General features: G+C 50.5%; 1 protein-coding gene across 3 annotated transcripts in view; it reads left to right on the forward strand.

The window, feature by feature from the left end:
- Nucleotides 1-14,764, forward strand: part of OCRL (OCRL inositol polyphosphate-5-phosphatase) — a 58,615-nt gene extending 43,851 nt beyond the window's left edge. For 2 of the 3 annotated variants that reach the window (XM_066356109.1, XM_066356110.1), the window contains exons 18-23: nt 1,771-1,794; nt 4,974-5,090; nt 9,659-9,743; nt 10,790-10,917; nt 11,654-11,765; nt 12,389-14,764. In XM_066356109.1, coding sequence (XP_066212206.1) covers nt 1,771-1,794; nt 4,974-5,090; nt 9,659-9,743; nt 10,790-10,917; nt 11,654-11,765; nt 12,389-12,513 — 591 coding nt within the window. In that variant the 3' untranslated portion in view covers nt 12,514-14,764. The remainder of the gene's footprint in view (nt 1-1,770; nt 1,795-4,973; nt 5,091-9,658; nt 9,744-10,789; nt 10,918-11,653; nt 11,766-12,388) is intronic. The other variant, XM_066356111.1, reaches the window with a different exon arrangement.
- Nucleotides 14,765-15,971: the final 1,207 nt, after the last annotated feature.

The following is a 15,971-nucleotide window of genomic DNA, read 5'->3' on the forward strand; positions in this document are numbered from 1 at the left end:
TCTGCAGTTTAAGAAAGGTCGTGCTCTAAATCTGTGTTACATTAAATGTTTGGCATTCAGAATTAACTCTGACATTAAAAAGTATTTTAATTACAATACTAGGAAGACTGTATATTTTACAAAGCACTGTTAGTCTGATTATTTTTATTTAATTTTATGTGTGGTATTTAAAAGTCTAGGTAAACCCACAAAAGGATGTTTAGTTCATAATGTACCTAACAATACTAACAAGCTGCCCACCACATAGCATACTCACTGGGGGAAATGCACTCGGCATTACCACTTGAAATGCCAGAGAACACGTGCTTCGCCCACTTCCTCAGGCCCAGCACATCTCTGCCAGTGAAGGCAGATTTCTCCCTTTACTGTCAGACCTTAGACGTGGGACTTGTGCACCAGTTCTCGGTGGCCCATGGCAGGATTGAGAGGATTCCAGTGCGAGTTGCTGGGGTGGTGTGAGGAGCTCTCAGAGCCCCAGGCTTTCTGCTAGCCTGCTGGCCCATCAGCCCTGAGTTAGGCTGCTTCTCCGTCCCTGTGAGGTAAATATCGTTATTCTTGTTTTAGAGGTGAAGAAACTAAGCCTTTACAAAGTTGAATAATTTGCTTCTGGTCTGTACAAAATGAATACGAGGTAGACCACAGATGTGTACCCAGGACTGTCTAACACCAGTGCCTGTAGCCTCTCCACTAACTGTGCTGCCTTGTAACGGGGTTCTCATGGTCTTTGCTCTGCTGTGCAGTGAAATACATTCTCCCAGCTTTGCCCCGCTTCTCTGTCCTGGAAGCAGGACGCTTGTCCTTTTTGAGTCGCCTAAGGGAGCATAGTGGTAATGACTGTGGAGTCAGACCTGAGTTCTAATCCTGCTTCTGTCACTTATTACCTAATAGTGTGACCTTGGACAAATAATTTAAGCTTTCAGAGCCTCAGTTTACTCATCTGTGAAATAGAAATAATATCTACACACGTTTGCTGACTAAGCGACACTGTTGCACAGTTCCCAGTGTGTGCAGGAGGAGCTCCCTAAGTGGTGGGATGTAGTTCTTGCTGTTGCTGTTACTGGATTGTACAGAAGACAGAGACAGAGACGCTTAAAATGCTTTTTAATTCAGTGCTCCTTCCCTCCCCCCTGCTTTGCTTTTTTTTCTCTCATGCCTTATAGCATTACCCAACAGGGGATAGAGATGGATGTTCTGGCCCACAGAGATCAGAAACGAAATTAATGTACATTTTAGAGGGACCTCCATATTTGGGGCTTTGAGGAGGGGCCGGGTATAGGAAGATAGAAAGGAGTGGGGATGCTGAGGGTGACAGAAAGGGCGGCCGAGAGGAGAGAGACTTACCATTTCCTTCTGAATGGCCACTCTCAGGCTCACAAGCGAATTCTTCTATCAAAGTGGCATTAGGGTGAAGCGAGAAGGTACGCAGGGTGGCAGCCGGGCTATGCACAGACGAGAAACATCACTGGGCTTTTCCCGGATCAGCTGCCAGTGGCCAAAGGCCACAGAAGTCCAGGGCTGCACAGGAATGTTTCTTGAGTGATAGTCTCAGTAAACTGCACAGAAATGTATTATGCACAAGAGGGAACTTTGCATATGAAAATGTGTTCCATTTTCAACAATCATGATTTATTAAGAATTTAAAGCTGTTTAAAACATATGTATCTAGTAAGCTGGTTGAGTTCTAATAATAGTGATCTGTATCCAGTTCTGTAAATTAATTCTAATCATTTTCTATCTGTCAATGACTTTCTTTCCCTGCTGTGCTCTCAGGAAGAAGACAGCTTCCTAGAAAAGGTAATGCAATCTATTGGTGGTTATGCATTTCCCTGTGCTTGATTGACATTTAACTGTGGGCCCTGGAATTCGCCCCTAGGGTTTTCCGTAGCAGAGACCTCTGACTCCATGACAGTCCCCCAGAGCTGGTCTGCAGTGTATTTGAAGTACAGGGAAGATAGTTACTGGACTGGGCAAGGCATTGATGCCTAGGATGTAAAAGCAACAGGACCCAAGGGGCCAGACTTGTATTTGTATTTGTATTTGTACTGAGAAATAACTCAAGAACTGGCTGATGTAGCAGAAAGCTCAGGAGATGGAGAAAGGTGCCACTTAGCTGTCCTCCACTTCCAATGAGAGTGAAATCAGAAGTGGATTATTCTTGTATTACGAGTGATTTGGGGTAAGTGATAACAGTGATTAATTACTGAAACAATACTCCAATATGGTCAAGAAATAGAGCGTAGAATAGAATCATAGAGCCGAATGAGCTCAGAAGGGATCATCTGGTCAGGTTCTCTGCCTTCAGACAGGGTCGGGTGTTTGCTCTATTCTACTGGTGAGCAGCTCAGGCCAGCACAACTGAAGAGCTCACTGGGGCCCTCCTGCGCCTGCCATCCCGGATGTCAGGAACGTGGGACAGAGGGGACTAGAACCTGGTCTCCTGAATGCCTAGTGGAAAGCTCCTTCTACGGCTCGCCCCCCTGGGAGCTGGAGAGCGCCTGGCTCCACACGGGCAACCACGTGCAGAAACAGGCTTGAACAACATTCTTCAAGCACTTTCACACAGTGTCTAACATGACGACATCATTTGGCTCAGTTAAGGCACTTTAATGGTGGCAATGGCACAGTCTTTCTGTGCTTTGGTTATTAGCACTAGGGTGACAATGTGTGGGCTTATCAGGCACCAGATCTGTCTCGTTGACAGAGGACAAAGTGTGCCTGGTTTCCCTTTGAAAATTAGAGTTCAGGATAATTAGTGGACTTCTTAAAAAGTATCATTTCTTGTGCATGATCTTTTCTCTAGACCTCAGAGACACAAGACATTTTGTATTATCACACATGGATTTGAAAATGGATAGGGGATGATGTATAGAGCCTCCTGACATTTTATTAACCTTTTTAAACTGCTCAGGATTGTGATGGTTCTGCTTCCCAGCCGTTTCTTGTTAGGAGCAGGCCATGTTCTGTCTCTTCATCTTAGAGCCTTGTGTTGTCTTAATGCCTTAGTACAGGAAAAGTGCCAACTGCATGGCAGGTGTCTTTTGTGTAAGTACCTGACTCAATACTGAATAACTTATATATGGTCAGTTTGGTGGCATCTGCTAAAGAATCTGAACTTGTCTTGCATTTAGTCCAGAGAGTGTGCAGAGTGCATTATTGACAGCGTTTTGGCTCAGATATCACGCGGATGCCTGGATTTAATACTCGCAACTGCAAAGGAGTTAGAGGATGAGCCACTGATAGAAGTTCTGGCAGCTCTAGGGAACATGAATATCAAGTGATAGAGGCCCAGGGAAAGAAACGAAGCAAAATAAACTGAGGAAAATAGATTTTAAATGGTAACCAGCTGTCATGCTCCCTTCTCTTCCTCATTTCCTTAGAAAGACACAGTGGCTTTAAAAGGTCACCAATGCTTGTTGAAGAACATAATGTTAAGAAGAACTGGCCCTGGCCGGTTGGCTCAGCGGTAGAGCGTCGGCCTGGCGTACGGGAGACCCGGGTTCGATCCCCGGCCAGGGCACATAGGAGAAGCGCCCATTTGCTTCTCCACCCCCCCTCCTTCCTCTCTGTCTCTCTCTTCCCCTCCCGCAGCCAAGGCTCCATTGGAGCAAAGATGGCCTGGGCGCAGGGGATAGCTCCTTGGCCTCTGCCCTAGGCGCTAGAGTGGCTCTGGTTGCGGCAGAGCAACGCCCTGGAGGGGCAGAGCATCGCCCCCTGGTGGGCAGAGCTTCGCCCCTGGTGGGCGTGCCGGGTAGATCCCGGTCGGGCGCATGCGGAAGTCTGTCTGACTGTCTCTCCCCGTTTCCAGCTTCAGAAAAAAAAAAAAAAAAGGAAGAAGAACTGTCAGCTCTGCTCTTATGTACATAGTCTCTGGAAGTAGTGAAATATTTCTTTTCTTTCCCTTAAGGCTATGTGGCTGGGGGTTGTGCATGGAATTTACAATTCCTAAACTTGAACATACATAGTATATGACCATAAACGGAGGTGGAGGAGGGGAAGAAGACACAAAAAAGTTGGTCACTGTTTTCTCTATGAGGGTTTTTCTGAAGGTTGCCTTCAGATGCCCTTTAACCGATTTCAGATATCTGTTAATATGGTATGATTTCTGTTTGACTGTATAAACATAAGATAATTGGCTTTTATTCCCACACCGTTTTCAAGTTCAGATTTAGTTAGTGATCCATTTTATAGCACTTCTTGGTTTTTCTCTAAAACTCTTTCAGGAGACTCTAACACAGTAGGTAGATAGGTGGAAGGGAGGGGTCAGAGCCCCGAGAAATCTTTCCTGGGCTATTAATGTAAAGAATAACTTCTGGACTTACATCCTAGACTTTTCATAGTATTTCAGATTTGGTATTCTGTGTTCAGTTAGTTTACTATTTTTGGATCCTTATGGCTGTTAGTGCCTTAAGATTAGACCTCTCAAGCCTGAAATACTTCATGTATGTAGGTCTAATGTGGAGAATTGTGATTAATTCCTAAGGCCCAGCAACCTTCATTTAAATCAACAATAAAAAGTGTAATATTTGTGGTAAAACCTGAAAGAAAAATAAGTTGAAAGTCCAACAGAAACCTAAGTAGATGCTGCTCTCTCAGAGTTCTGTGTTGATGGTTGTGATTTAATGACCCACAAGTCTCTGGTGGGGTGTGAACTCGACCATGACTGAGTTGCTGGAGCGTTGGTTCTCAGTGTCACCCATGAAAGAATTTACAACACACAATGCATCCAAGTGATAAACCTAGTAAACCCAAATGGAATGCTTAATGGTTAGTGAAGCATCTAGAAAAGGAGATACTTTAACTGTGGGAATTAGCATCAAGTAACTTCTGACCCGGGGTGTTCCCAGGAAGAAAAAAAAATCTTAAAAGATAGAGATCAAGTTGTACTCCATATAAGTGGAATTGGAAAGAGAGTAAGTTACAGACCAACGTTTTTATTGAAACTCACTTGATTCTCATCCTTTTTCATCTCGTAGGAGAAATCCCTTCTACAGATGGTTCCCTTGGATGAAGGCACCAGTGAGAGACCCCTTCAGGTCCCCAAGGAGATCTGGCTTCTGGTAGATCACTTATTCAGAAATGCCTGTCACCAGGTAAGTGAGTGTGGACCTACCCAGCAACTTTGGAAGGTGTGTGAGTCCAGTGAGAGATGATAACACCTCACATCAATATAGAGGTTTCAACGCCCCAAGCTCCTTGCACACAGCAGCAGGGTCGGATCGCCTGGGCAGATGGAAGTACACCCCTGTTCACAGAGATGAGAGCGAAAGCTTGCAGGCTGAATGATTTCCCTAAGACCAGGGCAACAGTGTAGTGGCAGAGCAGGGTCCCGAGCCAAGTGCACCTGTCTGTACACATGCTTTCCCCCTGACCACTGCATACCTGAGCAAGTTATGCCTGCTTTAGCTGTCACTGAAGCATGCCAGATTTTAAAGTTCAAAGGCAACTTGTAGTCCATTTTGTAAATGTGGTCCTCTTTTCCTTTTAAACCATACCTAATATCCTAGTCACCCTCAACATATTCCCCCCAAAAGATAAATTTCTTGGTACCAAATTGAAGGGCAACAGTATCTTACCTACTGAAGAATAACAGAACTTAAACTCAAGGTTTGCCCTGAACGTGCCGTTTCCGCCTGCCCCAGCATTTCCTAACACAGGCCTCCCACTGTCCAGGAGTCCTGCTTTCCTGCGAAACCCTTCTTGCGCCACATGGTGTATGACGAGGAAGCACTTACCATTAATTTGCATGAAAATATTTTTGAGTGTTCCCAGACCCCAAAAATGATCTACAGAATTATACCAAACAACACATAAAACCTCAAATAACAGTAACATAGCAAAATCAGAAATGCACAAAATAAGAGTAAAGGGCCTATAGCACAGATGTTCACAGAGACATTTCAAAACTCTGGTGCCACAACGCTGAGGTACCCCATGTGTCCATAGAGAAGGGGCGTGGGGGGCGGTCTCACTGCTGGGTGCTTCCTGGGCTGTGCGGAAGGGGCGAGGGGGGCTGTCTCACTTCTGGGTGCTTCCTGGGCTGTGGGGAAGGGGCGTGGCGGGCGGTCTCACTGCTGAATTCTTCCTGGGCTGTGGGGAAGGGGCGTGGGGGGCGGTCTCACTGCTGGGTGTTTCCTGGGCTGTGGGGAAGGGGCGTGGGGGGCGGTCTCACTGCTGGGTGCTTCCTGTGCTGTGGGGAAGGGGCGTGGGGGGCGCTCTCACTGCTGAATTCTTCCTGGGCTGTGGGGAAGGGGCGTGGGGGGCGGTCTCACTGCTGGGTGCTTCCTGGGCTGTGGGGAAGGGGTGTGGGGGGCGCTCTCACTGCTGGGTGCTTCCTGGGCTGTGGGGAAGGGGCGTGGGGGGCGGTCTCACTGCTGAATTCTTCCTGGGCTGTGGGGAAGGGGCGTGGGGGGTGGTCTGACTGCTGGGTGCTTCCTGTGCTGTGGGGAAGGGGTGTGGGGGGCGCTCTCACTGCTGGGTGCTTCCTGTGCTGTGGGGAAGGGGCGTGGGGGGCGCTCTCACTGCTGAATTCTTCCTGGGCTGTGGGGAAGGGGCGTGGGGGTCGGTCTCACTGCTGGGTGCTTCCTGGGCTGTGGGGAAGGGGCGTGGGGGTCGGTCTGACTGCTGGGTGCCTCCTGGGCTGTGGGGAAGGGGCGTGGGGGGCGCTCAAACTGCTGGGTGCTTCCTGGGCTGTGGGGAAGGGGCGTGGGGGGCTGTCTCACTGCTGGGTGCTTCCTGGGCTGTGGGGAAGGGGCGTGGGGGGCGCTCTCACTGCTGGGTGCTTCCTGGGCTGTGGGGAAGGGGCGTGGGGGGCGGTCTCACTGCTGGGTGCTTTTTGGGCTGTGGGGAAGGGGCGTGGGGGGCGCTCTCACTGCTGGGTGCTTCCTGGGCTGTGGGGAAGGGGCGTGGGGGGCGGTCTCACTGCTGGGTGCTTCCTGGGCTGTGGGGAAGGGGCGTGGGGGGCGCTCTCACTGCTGAATTCTTCCTGGGCTGTGGGGAAGGGGCGTGGGGGTGGTCTGACTGCTGGGTGCTTCCTGTGCTGTGGGGAAGGGGTGTGGGGGGCGCTCTCACTGCCGGGTGCTTCCTGTGCTGTGGGGAAGGGGCGTGGGGGGCGCTCTCACTGCTGAATTCTTCCTGGGCTGTGGGGAAGGGGCGTGGGGGGCGGTCTCACTGCTGGGTGCTTCCTGGGCTGTGGGGAAGGGGTGTGGGGGGCGCTCTCACTGCTGGGTGCTTCCTGGGCTGTGGGGAAGGGGCGTGGGGGGCGGTCTCACTGCTGAATTCTTCCTGGGCTGTGGGGAAGGGGCGTGGGGGGTGGTCTGACTGCTGGGTGCTTCCTGTGCTGTGGGGAAGGGGTGTGGGGGGCGCTCTCAATGCTGGGTGCTTCCTGTGCTGTGGGGAAGGGGCGTGGGGGGCGCTCTCACTGCTGAATTCTTCCTGGGCTGTGGGGAAGGGGCGTGGGGGGCGGTCTCACTGCTGGGTGCTTCCTGGGCTGTGGGGAAGGGGCGTGGGGGTCGGTCTGACTGCTGGGTGCCTCCTGGGCTGTGGGGAAGGGGCGTGGGGGGCGCTCAAACTGCTGGGTGCTTCCTGGGCTGTGGGGAAGGGGCGTGGGGGGCTGTCTCACTGCTGGGTGCTTCCTGGGCTGTGGGGAAGGGGCGTGGGGGGCGCTCTCACTGCTGGGTGCTTCCTGGGCTGTGGGGAAGGGGCGTGGGGGGCGCTCTCACTGCTGGGTGCTTCCTGGGCTGTGGGGAAGGGGCGTGGGGGGCGCTCTCACTGCTGAATTCTTCCTGGGCTGTGGGGAAGGGGCGTGGGGGGTGGTCTGACTGCTGGGTGCTTCCTGTGCTGTGGGGAAGGGGTGTGGGGGGCGCTCTCACTGCCGGGTGCTTCCTGTGCTGTGGGGAAGGGGCGTGGGGGGCGCTCTCACTGCTGAATTCTTCCTGGGCTGTGGGGAAGGGGCGTGGGGGGCGGTCTCACTGCTGGGTGCTTCCTGGGCTGTGGGGAAGGGGCGTGGGGGGTGGTCTGACTGCTGGGTGCCTCCTGGGCTGTGGGGAAGGGGCGTGGGGGGCGCTCAAACTGCTGGGTGCCTCCTGGGCTGTGGGGAAGGGGCGTGGGGGGCGCTCAAACTGCTGGGTGCTTCCTGGGCTGTGGGGAAGGGGCGTGGGGGGCGCTCTCACTGCTGGGTGCTTCCTGGGCTGTGGGGAAGGGGCGTGGGGGGCGGTCTCACTGCTGGGTGCTTCCTGGGCTGTGGGGAAGGGGCGTGGGGGGCGCTCTCACTGCTGGGTGCTTCCTGGGCTGTGGGGAAGGGGCGTGGGGGGCGCTCTCACTGCTGGGTGCTTCCTGCGCTGTGGGGAAGGGGCGTGGGGGGCGGTCTCACTGCTGGGTGCTTCCTGGGCTGTGGGGAAGGGGCGTGGGGGGCGCTCTCACTGCTGGGTGCTTCCTGCGCTGTGGGGAAGGGGTGGGAACGCTCTCACTGCTGAATTCTTCCTGGGCTGTGGGGAAGGGGCGTGGGGGGCGGTCTCACTGCTGAATTCTTCCTGGGCTGTGGGGAAGGGGCGTGGGGGGCGGTCTCACTGCTGGGTGCTTCCTGGGCTGTGGGGAAGGGTCGTGGGGGCGGTCTCACTGCTGAATTCTTCCTGGGCTGTGGGGAAGGGGCGTGGGGGGCGCTCAAACTGCTGGGTGCTTCCTGGGCTGTGGGGAAGGGGTGTGGGGGGCGCTCTCACTGCTGAATTCTTCCTGGGCTGTGGGGAAGGGGCGTGGGGGGCGGTCTCACTGCTGAATTCTTCCTGGGCTGTGGGGAAGGGGCGTGGGGGGCGGTCTCACTGCTGAATTCTTCCTGGGCTGTGGGGAAGGGGCGTGGGGGGCGGTCTCACTGCTGGGTGCTTCCTGGGCTGTGGGGAAGGGTCGTGGGGGCGGTCTCACTGCTGAATTCTTCCTGGGCTGTGGGGAAGGGGCGTGGGGGGCGCTCAAACTGCTGGGTGCTTCCTGGGCTGTGGGGAAGGGGTGTGGGGGGCGCTCTCACTGCTGAATTCTTCCTGGGCTGTGGGGAAGGGGCGTGGGGGGCGGTCTCACTGCTGAATTCTTCCTGGGCTGTGGGGAAGGGGCGTGGGGGGCGGTCTCACTGCTGAATTCTTCCTGGGCTGTGGGGAAGGGGTGTGGGGTGCTCTCACTGCTGAATTCTTCCTGGGCTGTGGGGACGGGGCGCGGCTGGCGCTCATAAGAGCAAAAATGCTCTTGGATTGCTTTTGGATAGTGAAAACAGCCACTAGCGTAGGTCTTTCGTAAAAGCAGTGGCATCACATGAGTTTTTAAAAAGCAGGGATTACTGATATCAGTGTTTGAATGCGGTTCTACTGCTTTTACTCTGCCTTCTTGTCAGGAGGCTAGATGGGGAACACCTGCTCTGTAATCCAACCATCTAGTCCCCTGCCGTGTCTGGTACAGACTGAAACCTTTGAAGATAGTTTCTGGTTTAAAATACAGTCCGCACAGACTATTGAGATAGATGGTAAAGAGAACAGGCACTGCTGTCACATCTCCATTCCTAATCGTAAGCATGCATACCACCCTTCCCTTCACTTCCTGCTGCTCTCCTGGCTCTGGGTGGTCTTCAGAACCTTAGGACGTTTTGTCTTGCCTATTCCATTCCTTGTGACCTCTTTGGTAGGAGGACCTGTTTCAAACCCCTGGAATGCAGGAAGAGTTACAGCAGATCATAGACTGTCTGGATACCAGCATGCCCGAGACAATCCGTATCCTTTTTGACAAAGGCTTAGGAAGCTGGATGAGTACTTGGCCAAGCTCTTTTTCAAACCACCTACATTTGAGTTTTGTCCTTCCATCTTTTCTTCATAACTTTTATTATAAGGTAATCATTGACTTTATAGTTTCTATTTCATTTAGAAAATTTTGCCCTGGCCGGTTGGCTTAGCGGTAGAGCGTTAGCCTGGCATGTGGATATCCCAGGTTCGATTCCTGGTCAGGGCACACAGGAGAAGCAACCATCTGCTTCTCTACCCATCCCCCTTTCACTTCTCTCTCTCTCTCTCTCTCTCTCTCTCTCTCTCTCTCTCTCTCTCTCTTTCTTTCTCTCTTTCTCTTTCTCGTCTCCTCCTGCAGTCATGGCTCGATTGGAGGGAGTTGGCCCCGGGTGCTGAGAATGGCTCTGTGGCCTCTGCCTCAGGTGCTAAGAAAAGCTCAGTTGCTGAACAACAGAGCAACGCCCCAGATGGGCAGAGCATCATCCCCTAGTGTGCTTTCCAGGTAGATTCCAGTCAGGGTGCTAGCAGGAGTCTGTCTCTGCTTCCCCTTTTCTCACTTAATAAAAAAATAAAAAAGGAAAAAAGGAAATTTTGACCTTTCTTTGTATCAGACTTTTGCTGAAAAGAGTAAAGTAATAAGTAACAATGGGTTTTAAAAAGTGTGGAAATAGGACCCAAAGCACTAGTACTGTCCTGCTTCAGGCAATTGATCACTCCTGTCACCACAAGTCCTGTCACCGTGACAGGGAGGAGGATGGCACTAGTTTCCAGGACTGATCCAGTGTAGACTATCATTCTGCATGCTATAGTCCCCTGACTTTCAAGTTGGGCCAGACTTCCGAAGAGTCTGATCAATTTTGTAACAGCTCAGCTGCAGTGTACATAGACCAATAAAATAATCAAGCCCCAATTAGGATGAGTGTGCCCTGAGTAAGAGGAAGGAAACAGTCACTGAGGAAGCTTGAGGAGGGAAGCAAATCACATGTCGGTGTGCCCTTTTTCCTGTAGCTGCTTTCCTTTGACTTAAGGCTGTCCAGCTGGCAGTAATCACTCTGTGGCCGAAGCGCTGCTCATTTTCCTGGAAGCCCTGCCAGAGCCTGTCATCTGTTATGAGCTGTATCAGCGATGCCTTGACTCTGCTCATGATCCCCGGGTCTGCAGACAGGTGAGTCTTATTGCTCTGAGGCTATGTTGGGGTCAGGTTCCCCCATAGAGAAGTCATCCATTTTACAAAGCCAATCAGCTACATGGTAGGATGGGTCTGGGTCTTTTTTTCATGGCTTGACACCAGCATTGAGAGTTAGAACCCTTAAAGTTTAAGTTTATTTCCCATTATACTTTGCACCCTTTCCCAGTTGGCCCATTGGGTAGGGTGGATGCCTCTACTCTGGTGTAAGATTGCTGAAGCTGATCACACATGGGATTCTGACTGACGTGACTTGGGAGCCTTTCTTTTAGTGTGCTTGGTGTTACAATAGCTGATAATACCTCTGAGGCAGATTAGTAAGTATTGGGAGAAGCTCCCGTCCATGTTAAATGACATTACAAAGAAAACTTTTCAGCTTGGCAGATGACTTGGGTACCTGCCATTCTCCCATCATGGGGATATGAGAAAAGACCAGGTTAACATTGACCTGCTTATGACTTGAGGTGTGCATGTCAATGCATGATGATGGCGTGGCCTGGTCACTGAGTGGACAGGGGCCAGACAGCACAGCCATTCGGACTTGGAAATGATCATTTGGCAGTTACTGTGTTGGTCATAAGTAAATCAGGGAGGGTTTTAACAGATGAATGGGGTCCTGCAGAGGTTGGATTATAAACTGAGTTTATGGCAGCTGTAAGCTCTTCTTACATCTTTCACCTGTTCTCCTCACTGCCTCCTTCCCTTTGCAAAACAGGTGATTTCCCAGCTTCCAAGATGCCATAGAAATGTTTTCCGTTATTTGATGGCATTCCTTCGAGAACTCTTAAAATTCTCCGAATACAACAATGTCAATGCCAATATGATTGGTAAGACTACTTAGTAAGAATGGCCACAGGCCTGACCTGTGGCGGCACAGTGGGATAAGCGTCAGCCTGGAACGCTGAGGTCGCCAGGTCAAAACCCTGGGTCTGGGTTGCCTGGTCAAGGCACATATGGGAGTTGACGCTTCCTGCTCCTCCCCCTTCTCCCTCTCCCTCTCCCTCCCTCCCCCCTCTAAAGTGAATTAATAAAATCTTTATAAAAAATGGTCATGGTGGGTGTGAAAAACATAGTGTACACCAGTGTTTTTCAATCACCAGTCTACAAACTGGCACCGATTTGCCAAAAATTTCATGCTGATCCACAAAATAGTTAAACTACCCTGATCCTGTATGAAGATTGTAGACCCATCTTAGTCAAATTTACTTACGTTCAGGGTGATTTCCGTCTTAGCGGCCCCCTAAACAATCATTGGGTCTATGATCTTCATACAGCATCAGGGCGGTTAACTGTCTTGCAGACCGACGACGTCTTCCATCTCTAAAGCCCAGGGACAGGACAGTCACTTCTTTCCCACTGCCCTTATCCCCTCGCCCCCACCCCTTCCCTGAAGCTTTGTTAGGTGGTGTCTGACAAGGGGGTTTCCCCTTTTCTTCCTCTCGCCCTCTAGCTACCTTATTCACAAGTCTTCTCCTAAGACCTCCACCTAACCTGTTGGCAAGACAGACTTCGAGTGACCGCCAGCGTGCTATCCAGTTCCTTTTGGTTTTCCTGCTTGGGAACGATGAAGACTAATAGCCCTTTTCTCTTCACTACTCTTCGAGATTCTAGAGGTGGAAGATCTTCGCACCAAGTATTTCAGAATGATTTGCAAAGTCACGCCACAGGAAGAGTCTGTTGCAGAATGCCAAGGCTGTTGGCATGAAAAGGCAGTTTCCTAATCCCTCCCTTACCGTAGCCTACACAGTGAAATGCGTTTAGACTTACATTGCCAAGCCAAAGTCACCACATCTTGGTGTTTTTGCCTTCTGTCTTTCTAAGGCGAAGAGATCTGTATTTACACTCCTTTATCTGGAGACGTGTTTGATGCCTCCTGCCCAGCTGTCATGATTGTCCTTAGTACCCGAGGCCTAACTTCTGAGATGTTCCCATTCTAGGCGTGCAAGCACTACATGGTGTAGCTCAGACTTGTGTGTGATCCTTCCTCTAAAGCACTTTTGCCCTGCCATCCCTTGTCACCCCTTTTGCACTCCACCAGTACTGTCACATCAAAGGGAGTCTGAGTGAGGCTAGTGACCCTTTGGGTGTCCCCAACAGTGAGTTAACCATCTACATGTGATTGTTAAATGCATTTGTGCATTTCTACTACAGTGCTATCTGTATGTCTCTGTAACATTGGCCCTTTCATTAATTTGCACTGAGTGGAACCATGTTCTCTTATCTCAGACCACATTTAGTAGCAGAATGTTAGGGACTATTGGAGATGACATCCCACTGGTGTGACAGAATTGTTATCAGAGTGGAAGCACTTTTTTGCATATTCAGGAGTGAAAACATCCATGTTTGACCAGTCCTGCTTCCTACCATCCCTTTCTGTTTTGCAAATTCTACATGAGAACAAATCCTGGGTGTCTGTGGGACCCACCTCCCACTTAGAAATCCACTTGTGGAACAATGCTTGCACCACAGTCAAAAACAAGTGTGCACCTCCAACAGGTCTTTCTAGAGATGCTGCTCCTTCTCCATCAAGAGTACTGATGAGAATCCTGGGAAGCCCTCTCCTGTCCCCTAATGTCCAAGGAGCCAGATGTCCCCGTCCCACATCGAGGCTGACGGGGCTGTCCAGCCAGCTCCCTTGTGCCGCCAGCCACTCGGCCCAGTGCTGGGAGGAGTGACTGTGCAGCGGGGCCAGCCAAGCGCCCTTCTCTGCTACCCAACAACCCTCTGAGCTCTTCATTTACTCAGTCCCTGTGGGGCAGCCTTTAAAAAATGGAATCTATGTTGATTGGCAAACAAACCAGCAACCAGCCACTGATTGCAAAACTTTCTGGTGCAGTTGGCTTCCTCCAGGTTCCTTTTTGTTAAAACTACCCCAAATTCATGCCTGTTACCATTAAATCCAGGCATCCTAATGGACAGGCATTGTGTCTGTTCTCGGGCACTAACTCCGGACTCTTCCGGCACATCATAGGAGAGCTGGGGCAACACCACAGCCACTTGGTTCCCCGGTCCCACCATCTCTTAGAAGTTCCTGGGAGGAAGAAAAGGGACATAATCTGCAATAGGCTACATAGAGCCTTCTCTGACTGGGAGTTGTGGAAGCAGGACTCACATGATTGGTGCCAAACAGCTACAGCTCTGATAGGTTAGGAGCTGGGTGTTGACTGAAGAGAGTGAGCAGAACACTCGTCATCTCCCTTACGCCAGAAAGCAATCAGAGCTGAGGCAAATTACAGAAGCTGGGCCAGGTCTTAATACAATGATAGGCCATATGCCTATCCTGGCCACATTCTTAGTATGTCGCCAACCTGGGGTCTCGGGGTGATCAAGGACGTGGTTAGTGGGAATTGTGTGCAGCAGCCTAGCTCTTTCCTCGTCAAGCAAACTACTAAGTTAGTTCGTTGCCTCAGCCTTTATTCCAGCTGTGGTCCTAGGAGGTACACAGGGTTGAGGTTTGTAGACAATCTCAAGGTAGGGGAGACAAGAAAGAGCAGACCTCAGAGATCTGCCTCCTGGCGGTGCGTCCTCTAGCACCCTGACCTCTGATTCCTGAGTGCCTCTGCTGCGCCTCTGAGGAAGGAATTCCAAGCCAGCTGGTAGGTGAGGGCTCTGCAGCTATGGTTTTAGGGAAGAAATGGTTCAAACTCGCGGTAATGCTGCATTAGTCTCCCTTTCACAGTTTTCTGAGTCTTCTTCTGTAATTGTTTGTTGTATTTCCCAAAAATGTTTTGGTCACCAAGCAAAGCTGCTAGTGGGATTCTGTATTTTGTGTCATCTTTTTTATTATAATTTATTGCAAATTTTTTCTCAATAAATGTATGTTGTGTGAAAAATCAAAGTGTGGTCTTGGTGAGGAAGAACGGAGGGGCGAGGCTTTTGTCCCTGAGTCCTCAGAGCTCTGCCTGTCCTGTCATTTCCTGTCCTACAGGAAGAATCAAGAATTCTCAGTATATTTGCCCTGGAACAGGAGAAGCAGCCACATATTTTCAGAGGCTAATAAAGAAGTCAGTGTTTTCAGAGGCCAGCCAAGGGTCCTTATTTTAAACTGAGTATTAAGGCAACACAATAGCACTGTTGGGAGAACGAATGTTGATTCTTTTTTTTTAATTTTTATTTTTTTAGGAGAGAGAGAGAGAGAGAGAAGGGGGGGAGGAGCAGGGAGCATCAACTCCTATATGTGCCTTGACTAGACAAGGGCAGGGTTTTGAACCGGCAACCTCAGCATTCCAGGTCGATGCTTTATCCACTGCGCCACCACAGGTCAGGCAGAATGTTGATTCTTAATTCATGTATATATCACACTGGGTCAGATCCATGAGCACCTCAGGCCTAGAAATCTGACAAACCCCAAAGTATACATTTTGAGAGAACCCAGTCCTTTCCAACATAGTCTCAGTAGTTTTGACATGCCCCCCAAAGAGCCTCTTTTCACATAATTCACTTTGAAACTTTTGAGTGAAAACTAGTTTTGAACTCTTATTATTACCTCCTGGGGTGATGAAGTTCATAAATTTAATACTCGAGGGGGGGCTGTAATATGAATGCTAGCACTTTAGAAGGAAACCCCTAACTTGAGCATGATGCAGTACCTTTATTCCTCTGCCATCTGCATTGTGAACTTGCACATTCTGATTCCATTCCCTTTGAGACTGAAGAGGCCTCCTCAGCTGGAAGTTTCTCTCAAACAGGGCCATCTTCCAGTTCATTTCAACTGCGAGCTTGACCCTGATAAGTGTGCTGATTCAGTGTTTTCATGAACAGTATTTCTAACCCCACCCAAAGACTTGGCAGAGGAAGGTGTTTTTGTGTTGTTTTGAGAGTGAGTTCCCCCCCTCAGTGGATAGTGACTGACACGGTTTTTTATGCAGCAGCAGGCAATATGGCAGAGCAGCCTCAATGACCACATTTCCAGATGTTAGAGACTGTTTCCCCAGCTGCCGTTGCAGGAGAACCATTAGGGCAACTTGACTGAAGGGCAAATTGAAGACCTGGTTCTTGGTGTAGCCTAATAACATAAAGCCACCCTCTGCAAC

Source organism: Saccopteryx leptura, chromosome X (assembly GCF_036850995.1).
Source record: "Saccopteryx leptura isolate mSacLep1 chromosome X, mSacLep1_pri_phased_curated, whole genome shotgun sequence".
Lineage (NCBI taxonomy): Eukaryota > Metazoa > Chordata > Mammalia > Chiroptera > Emballonuridae > Saccopteryx > Saccopteryx leptura.